The sequence below is a fragment of the Salvelinus alpinus genome, chromosome 16 (genome assembly GCF_045679555.1).
Source record: "Salvelinus alpinus chromosome 16, SLU_Salpinus.1, whole genome shotgun sequence".
In the NCBI taxonomy this organism is placed as follows: Eukaryota; Metazoa; Chordata; class Actinopteri; order Salmoniformes; family Salmonidae; genus Salvelinus; species Salvelinus alpinus.
This window is the reverse complement of record NC_092101.1, coordinates 56,155,465-56,165,528: the sequence shown is the minus strand read 5'-3', so window position 1 is coordinate 56,165,528 and position 10,064 is coordinate 56,155,465. Positions and strand designations below refer to the sequence as shown.

Below are 10,064 nucleotides of genomic sequence, written 5' to 3'. Positions count from 1 at the left end.
ACAGATTAACACTACTGGCCTGGAGGAGGACAGACAGATTAACACTACTGGCCTGGAGGAGGACAGACAGATTAACACTACTGGCCTGGAGGAGGACAGACAGATTAACACTACTGGCCTGGAGGAGGACAGACAGATTCACACTTCATACACATAAAGAGACAGATTAAATCCTGAACTAAAGACATTCTTAAATGGAGATTCTCTATTGAAAGGACATTGGAGTCCAGGACCAGGAAACTGCACTATAAAGTATAAAACACCAAAACAATGTTTTAAGTGAGAAGTAGTTTGGGTCTGAAGTCAAAAAATAAATTCACATGATATTCAGATGAAATCTCAAAATGAATAACAGAAGTGTGGAACTCACCTGGCTCGTTGATGCGTCCAAATGAGTGCCTGGTGTTGTGTTGTCGTGTTTTGAAGCACCTCTCACAGAAGTCAAAGTCGTCACAGTGTCTACATTTGAACCTGGGGCCGTTGATAGGGAACATCTGACAGCCGTCACAGCTGCAGGAACAGAGGTAGATCAGAGGTGACCATTACAGACTGGATAATGAGTTAAAACATTCATTGGTCCATTGATACTTGGGTAATATGATACTTGGGTAATATGATACTTGGGTAATATGATACTTGGGTAATATCACTGTGAACAGTATTGAGGCCATCGTGTTCTTAATTGACCTGCCTGGTAAAAAAAAAAGTCAAATAAAACATCTATTAAAACTTCTTATGGATAGGGGGCAGCATTTTCACGTTTGGATGAAAAGTGTGCCCAGAGTAAACGGCCTGCTACTCAGTCCCAGTTGCTAATATATGCATATTATTATTAGTATTGGATAGAAAACACTCTGAAGTTTCTAAAACTGTTTGAATGATGTCTGTGAGTATAACAGAACTCATATGGCAGGCAAAAACCTGAGAAAAAATCCAACCAGGAAGTGGGAAATCTGAGGTTGGTCGTTTTTCAACTCATTCCCTATCGAATATACAGTGTCTATGGGGTCATGTTGCACTTCCTAAAGCTTCCACTAGATGTCAACAGTCTTTAGAACCTTGTCTGATGCTTCTACTGTGAAGTGGGACCGAATGAGAGGGGAATGAGTCAGCCACGAGCTGACCACGCGCATTCACGTGAGAGGTAGCTCCGGTTCCATTTGCTTTTCTGAAGACAAAGGAATTCTCCGGTTGGAACATTATTGAAGATTTATGTTAAAAACATCCTAAAAATTGATACTATACTTAGTTTGACATGTTTCTACGACCTGTAATATAACTTCTTGGACTTTTCGTCCGTACTTTCCGCTGGACTTGCAGGCGCGTCGTGAGTTTGGATTTGTTTACCAAACGCGCAAACAAAAAGGAGGTATTTGGACATAAATTATGAACTTTATGGAACAAATCATTTATTGTGGAACTGGGATTCCTGGGAGTGCATTCTGAGGAAGATCATCAAAGGTAAGTGAATATTTATAATGTTATTTCTGACTTATGTTGACTCCAACATGACGGATATCTTCTTGGGTTGTGTTGGTCTCTGAGCGCCGTACTCAGATTATTGCATGGTTTGCTTTTTCCGTAAAGTTTTTAAAAAATCTGACACAGCGGTTGCATTAAGGAGAAGCATATCTTTAAATCTGTGAATAACACTTGTATCTTTTATCAATGTTTATTATGAGTATTTCTGTGATTTGATGTGGCTCTGTGCAAATTCACGGGATGTTTTGGAGGCAAAGCCAAATGTAAACTGAGGTTTTTGGATATAAATATGAACTTGATCAAACAAAACATACATGTATTGTGTAACATGTTGTCCCGGGAGTGTCATCTGATGAAGAATATCAAAGGTTAGTGATTCATTTTATCTCTATTTCTGCTTTTTGTGACCCCTCTCTTTGGTTGGAAAATCACTGTATGCTTTCTGTGACTAGTTGCTGACCTAACATAATGATATGTTGTGCTTTCGCCGAAAAGCCTTTTTGAAATCGGACACTGTGGTTGGATTAACGAGAATTTTATCGTTAAAATGGTGTCTAATACTATGTTTGAGAAAATTGAATAATGAGATTTCTGTTGATTGAATTTGGCGCCCTGCAATTTCATTGGCTGTTGGCGAGCCTAGACAGGTTAAATAAATGTACGGTATCCCTACCGGACTCCCGGGTGAACACTGGGTACCAGCTCCATCTCAGACAGCAGCCCGGTCCAGTGCGACTGCTGAGTGAAGTCCACAATCACATCCTTCCCATTGGCACTGAAAGCTGAACACAGGACAACACGGGACCACACGGGACCACACGGGACAACACGGGACAACACAAGACCACACGGGACAACACGGGACAACACGGGACAACACGGGACAACACGGGACAACACGGGACAACACGGGACAACACAGGACAACATGGGACAACACAAGACCACACGGGACAACACGGGACAACACGGGACAACACAGGACCATAGTTGATTTATAACCTTTATTTAAGCAGGTAGATAAACGGAGGACATATTCTCCTTTAAAATAACCATCTGAAAGATGCCGGTAGCACAGGCCAAGAGGTGTCTGGGCCTTAAATACAGGTAGAAAACAAAATGCCAAAAAATAGCAAACGAGTGACTTACCCTTGACCACTCCCACACTCCTGTGAGTGACAGAGCCCCATTTGTACTTTGGCGTCGTGACGGTAGACTTCACTCTCACTTTGTCCCCGATCTTAATGTGGGATGGAGAGGTCTGTGGTGGGAAGCCTGGAGCAAGACAAGGGAAAAAGGCAAACAGGTTACAGGAGGTCCAGCCACATTAATATCAACATGCTCCTGGTGAATCAGACAACAGGTTACAGGAGGTCCAGCCACATTAATATCAACATGCTCCTGGTGAATCAGACAACAGGTTACAGGAGGTCCGGCCACATTAATATCATTAATAAAACAGCGTTAAAGCATCTTACCTAGTAGTTCAGTGTGTATATAGCGGACCCAGTATGTCCCTCCTTTCTGCTGCCAATCACACTGGACATTCAGGTCATGGAGTCCATCTCTGTCCAGCTTAATTACCTTCCCGACGTCTCCCTCGTACACTTCCTCATACGTTCTACAGCACTTCACCATCATGCCCACCTACAGTACATAGGGGTCAGAGGTTAAACACTTCCTCATACGTTCTACAGCACTTCACCATCATGCCCACCTACAGTACATAGGGGTCAGAGGTTAAACACTTCCTCATACGTTCTACAGCACTTCACCATCATGCCCACCTACAGTACATAGGGGTCAGAGGTTAAACACTTCCTCATACGTTCTACAGCACTTCACCATCATGCCCACCTACAGTACATAGGGGTCAGAGGTTAAACACTTCCTCATACGTTCTACAGCACTTCACCATCATGCCCACCTACAGTACATAGGGGTCAGAGGTTAAACACTTCCTATAGAACCTAGTCCTTCAGTGGTGAATCTATAGGACCTAGTCCTTCAGTGGTGAATCTATTGGACCTAGTCCTTCAGTGGTGAACCTACAGGTCCTAGTCCTTCAGTGGTGAACCTACTGGACCTAGTCCTTCAGTGGTGAACCTACTGGACCTAGTCCTTCAGTGGTGAACCTACTGGACCTAGTCCTTCAGTGGTGAACCTACTGGACCTAGTCCTTCAGTGGTGAATCTACAGGACCTAGTCCTTCAGTGGAGAACCTATAGGACCTAGTCCTTCAGTGGAGAACCTATAGGACCTAGTCCTTCAGTGGTGAATCTATAGGACCTAGTCCTTCAGTGGAGAACCTATAGGACCTAGTCCTTCAGTGGAGAACCTATAGGACCTAGTCCTTCAGTGGAGAACCTATAGGACCTAGTCCTTCAGTGGAGAACCTATAGGACCTAGTCCTTCAGTGGAGAACCTATAGGACCTAGTCCTTCAGTGGAGAACCTATAGGACCTAGTCCTTCAGTGGAGAACCTATAGGACCTACTCCTTCAGTGGTGAATCTATAGGACCTAGTCCTTCAGTGGTGAACCTATAGGACCTAGTCCTTCAGTGGTCAACCTATAGGACCTAGTCCTTCAGTGGTGAACCTACTGGACCTAGTCCTTCAGTGGAGAACCTATAGGACCTAGTCCTTCAGTGGAGAACCTATAGGACCTAGTCCTTCAGTGGTGAACCTACAGGACCTAGTCCTTCAGTGGTGAACCTACTGGACCTAGTCCTTCAGTGGTGAACCTATAGGACCTAGTCCTTCAGTGGAGAACCTATAGGACCTAGTCCTTCAGTGGAGAACCTATAGGACCTAGTCCTTCAGTGGAGAACCTATAGGACCTAGTCCTTCAGTGGTGAACCTATAGGACCTAGTCCTTCAGTGGTGAACCTATAGGACCTAGTCCTTCAGTGGTGAACCTAAACAGCAGTCTTACCTGAATGTTCTCTGATATAAATAGCAGTCTTACCTGAATGTTCTCTCTGATGTAAACAGCATAGTCATCGTTGCTCTGGAAATCTGCTCGGTTCTTAAAGGTCTGAGTCTCCGTCACCACTGCACCAGGAGGCTGAGGACACACAGAGAGATGTAAAATACATCAAGGAATTCATCTGACACGTGAAAGGTCCAGGTTGAGTTCCAACAATATAGTAGCTACACATGATAAAAGAACCATGGGTAATTCCCAGTCTCATTGGTTCAGCAGTAATGGCAGCAGAGAACCATGGGTAATTCCCAGTCTCATTGGTTCAACAGTAATGGCAGCTGAGAACCATGGGTAATTCCCAGTCTCATTGGTTCAGCAGTAATGGCAGCTGAGAACCATGGGTAATTCCCAGTCTCATTGGTTCAGCAGTAATGGCAGCAGAGAACCATGGGTAATTCCCAGTCTCATTGGTTCAGCAGTAATGGCAGCAGAGAACCATGGGTAATTCCCAGTCTCATTGGTTCAGCAGTAATGGCAGCAGAGAACCATGGGTAATTCCCAGTCTCATTGGTTCAGCAGTAATGGCAGCAGAGAACCATGGGTAATTCCCAGTCTCATTGGTTCAGCAGTAATGGCAGCAGAGAACTATGGGTAATTCCCAGTCTTATTGGTTCGGCAGTAATGACTGCAGGGACTGCTTTGTGACCAGGTAGGCCGTAGGGGTAAGCTAGCCAGGTAGGGGTGTATTAGCTGGGTCTGTAGCCAGGTAAACATACCACGGGGAAGGCCGTGGGAGCCTGCTCCTCCAGCTGCTCCTCCAGCTCCTCCTCCAGCTCCTCCTCAGAGTAGTCATCAGACACGGTGTCAGCATCAGACAGCTCTGTCACCTGGACGTCAGGATGGTCCAGCAACCAGGCCACGAGAGACTCCACACCTACAGGACAAAACACACACACACATATTATTAAACACACACACACAACACATTAACACAGACACACACATTAACACATCAGGACGGTGCAGGTCACCAAGGACTCCACACATTCATTAATATAGACAAACATAGCTATAGTACCACGGTAACAGAAACACACACATTGAGTGTACAAAACATTAGGAACACCTTCCTAATATTGAGTTACACCCCCTTCTGCCCGCAGAACAGCCTCCACCAGGGCATGGACTCTACAAGGTGTAGAAAACGTTCCACAGGGATGCTGGGAAACATGTTGACTCCAATGCTTCCCACACCATCACAATACTGTTGGAGCTCACTGTATACACACCATTACACACCATCACAATACTGTTGGAGCTCACTGTATACACACCATTACAATACTGTTGGAGCTCACTGTATACACACCATTACAATACTGTTGGAGCTCACTGTATACACACCATTACACACCATTACAATACTGTTGGAGCTCACTGTATACACACCATCACACACCATCACAATACTGTTGGAGCTCACTATAAACACACCATTACAATACTGTTGGAGCTCACTGTATACAGACCATTACAATACTGTTGGAGCTCACTGTAAACACACCATTACACACCATCACAATACTGTTGGAGCTCACTGTAAACACACCATTACAATACTGTTGGAGCTCACTGTATACACACCATTACAATACTGTTGGAGCTCACTGTATACACACCATTACAATACTGTTGGAGCTCACTGTATACACACCATTACAATACTGTTGGAGCTCACTGTATACACACCATTACAATACTGTTGGAGCTCACTGTATACACACCATCACAATACTGTTGGAGCTCACTGTAAACACACCATTACAATACTGTTGGAGCTCACTGTATACACACCATTACAATACTGTTGGAGCTCACTGTATACACACCATCACAATACTGTTGGAGCTCACTGTATACACACCATTACAATACTGTTGGAGCTCACTGTATACACACCATTACAATACTGTTGGAGCTCACTGTATACACACCATCACAATACTGTTGGAGCTCACTGTATACACACCATTACAATACTGTTGGAGCTCACTGTATACAGACCATTACAATACTGTTGGAGCTCACTGTATACACACCATTACAATACTGTTGGAGCTCACTGTATACACACCATCACAATACTGTTGGAGCTCACTGTATACAGACCATTACAATACTGTTGGAGCTCACTGTATACACACCATCACAATACTGTTGGAGCTCACTGTATACACACCATCACAATACTGTTGGAGCTCACTGTATACATACCATCACAATACTGTTGGAGCTCACTGTATACACACCATTACAATACTGTTGGAGCTCACTGTATACACACCATTACAATACTGTTGGAGCTCACTGTACACACACCATCACAATACTGTTGGAGCTCATTGTATACACACCATCACAATACTGTTGGAGCTCACTGTATACACACCATTACAATACTGTTGGAGCTCACTGTATACACACCATCACAATACTGTTGGAGCTCATTGTATACACACCATCACAATACTGTTGGAGCTCACTGTACACACACCATCACAATACTGTTGGAGCTCATTGTATACACACCATTACAATACTGTTGGAGCTCACTGTATACACACCATCACAATACTGTTGGAGCTCACTGTATACACACCACTACAATACTGTTGGAGCTCACTGTATACACACCATTACAATACTGTTGGAGCTCACTGTACAGACCATCACAATACTGTTGGAGCTCACTGTAAACACACCATTACACACCATCACAATACTGTTGGAGCTCACTGTAAACACACCATTACAATACTGTTGGAGCTCACTGTATACACACCATTACACATCGCTACATAAGTTAAACAGTACCTGGTACACCAGAAGCGCTGCCGGTCCCAGACAGAGACTTGAGGGAAAACTCTATATTGTTCCTGTGGAAACCCATTTCCATGAGCTGTTGTACGATGGGCAGCGGAGGGACAGGACAGGCCTTCTGTGTCTTCTGTTTAGGGGCTTTGACGTGCTGCACGGTGACGGGGGTCGTGGCCTCACTGGAGCTACTGCTTTCAAACAGGGGGGAGGAGGGGTGGGTGGACTCCACCGCCAGGTACTGACACACTGCCAGGGCTGCAGTCTAGAGGGACAGACACAACATCAGTACTGACACACTGCAGTCTAGAGGGACAGACACAACATCAGTACTGACACACTGCAGTCTAGAGGGACAGACACAACATCAGTACTGACACACTGCAGTCTACAGGGACAGAAACAACATCACTACTGACACACTGCAGTCTAGAGGGACAGAAACAACATCAGTACTGACACACTGCAGTCTAGAGGGACAGAAACAACATCAGTACTGACACACTGCAGTCTACAGGGACAGAAACAACATCACTACTGACACACTGCAGTCTACAGGGACAGAAACAACATCACTACTGACACACTGCAGTCTAGAGGGACAGAAACAACATCACTACTGACACACTGCAGTCTACAGGGACAGAAACAACATCACTACTGACACACTGCAGTCTAGAGGGACAGAAACAACATCACTACTGACACACTGCAGTCTAGAGGGACAGAAACAACATCAGTACTGACACACTGCAGTCTAGAGGGACAGAAACAACATCACTACTGACACACTGCAGTCTAGAGGGACAGACACAACATCAGTACTGACACACTGCAGTCTAGAGGGACAGACACAACATCAGTATTGACACACTGCAGTCTAGAGGGACAGAAACAACATCAGTACTGACACACTGCAGTCTACAGGGACAGAAACAACATCACTACTGACACACTGCAGTCTAGAGGGACAGAAACAACATCACTACTGACACACTGCAGTCTACAGGGACAGAAACAACATCAGTACTGACACACTGCAGTCTAGAGGGACAGAAACAACATCACTACTGACACACTGCAGTCTAGAGGGACAGAAACAACATCACTACTGACACACTGCAGTCTAGAGGGACAGAAACAACATCAGTACTGACACACTGCAGTCTAGAGGGACAGAAACAACATCACTACTGACACACTGCAGTCTAGAGGGACAGAAACAACATCACTACTGACACACTGCAGTCTAGAGGGACAGAAACAACATCAGTACTGACACACTGCAGTCTAGAGGGACAGAAACAACATCACTACTGACACACTGCAGTCTAGAGGGACAGAAACAACATCAGTACTGACACACTGCAGTCTACAGGGACAGAAACAACATCAGTACTGACACACTGCAGTCTAGAGGGACAGAAACAACATCACTACTGACACACTGCAGTCTAGAGGGACAGAAACAACATCAGTACTGACACACTGCAGTCTAGAGGGACAGAAACAACATCACTACTGACACACTGCAGTCTAGAGGGACAGAAACAACATCAGTACTGACACACTGCAGTCTAGAGGGACAGAAACAACATCACTACTGACACACTGCAGTCTAGAGGGACAGAAACAACATCAGTACTGACACACTGCAGTCTAGAGGGACAGAAACAACATCACTACTGACAGATTAGGTCTAAAGGTAATTTCTTTGGCTTGAAAAGACGATGCCATTTCTAAAGGAGGGAAATAATTAGTAGGAAAACATTTTGATGTCTCCAGATGGACTTGAGGCAGTATAACATTAGCTAGCTAGTTAAGATGGAGGGGAGACCACCAGATTTTAGCTAGCTAATGTTAGCATTGATAGCTATTTTTGACGAACTTTGCTGGCTAATGACAACATTGCCGTCTGTCTCAAACATTTTACAACATGATGACGATGACAAAGTTGTTTCTTACTAAATATTTGCCTACTTGAGCCATGACAGCGTATTCCCAAGTCACTAGTGTCATTTAGATGATAGTCATTGGCCCCGGTACCAAGTCAGTAGCCCCGGTGCCAAGTCGGTAGCCCCGGTACCAAGTCGGTAGCCCCGGTGCCAAGTCGGTAGCCCCGGTGCCAAGTCGGTAGCCCCGGTGCCAAGTCGGTAGCCCCGGGACCAAGTCGGTAGCCCCGGTACCAAGTCATTAGCCCCGGTACCAAGTCGGTATCCCCGGGACCAAGTCATTAGCCCCGGTACCAAGTCGGTATCCCCGGGACCAAGTCAGTAGCCCCGGTACCAAGTCAGTAGCCCCGGTACCAAGTCAGTAGCCCCGGTACCAAGTCAGTAGCCCCGGTACCAAGTCAGTAGCCCCGGTACCAAGTCAGTAGCCCCGGTACCAAGTCAGTAGCCCCGGTACCAAGTCAGTAGCCCCGGTACCAAGTCAGTAGCCCCGGTACCAAGTCAGTAGCCCCGGTACCAAGTCAGTAGCCCCGGTACCAAGTCATTAGCCCCGGTACCAAGTCAGTAGCCCCGGTACCAAGTCAGTAGCCCCGGTACCAAGTCAGTAGCCCCGGTACCAAGTCAGTAGCCCCGGTACCAAGTCAGTAGCCCCGGTACCAAGTCAGTAGCCCCGGTACCAAGTCAGTAGCCCCGGTACCAAGTCAGTAGCCCCGGTACCAAGTCAGTAGCCCCGGTACCAAGTCAGTAGCCCCGGTACCAAGTCAGTAGCCCCGTTCTACTTTTGAGCATCAATATGCTGCGGCACAAAATTTGAAAGAAATGTTTTTTCTCCC

At 45.7% G+C, this 10,064-nt stretch overlaps 1 protein-coding gene across 12 annotated transcripts in view; it reads right to left on the bottom strand.

Moving 5' to 3' along the window:
* herc2 (HECT and RLD domain containing E3 ubiquitin protein ligase 2) overlaps positions 1-10,064 on the bottom strand; it is a gene marked incomplete at its 3' end in the record, with an annotated part of 169,836 nt that overhangs the window by 78,366 nt on the left and 81,406 nt on the right. For all 12 annotated transcript variants that reach the window (XM_071346645.1, XM_071346646.1, XM_071346652.1 and 9 more), the window contains 7 exon segments: positions 371-510; positions 2,156-2,264; positions 2,632-2,757; positions 2,961-3,129; positions 4,451-4,549; positions 5,185-5,342; positions 7,283-7,547. In XM_071346645.1, coding sequence (XP_071202746.1) covers positions 371-510; positions 2,156-2,264; positions 2,632-2,757; positions 2,961-3,129; positions 4,451-4,549; positions 5,185-5,342; positions 7,283-7,547 — 1,066 coding nt within the window.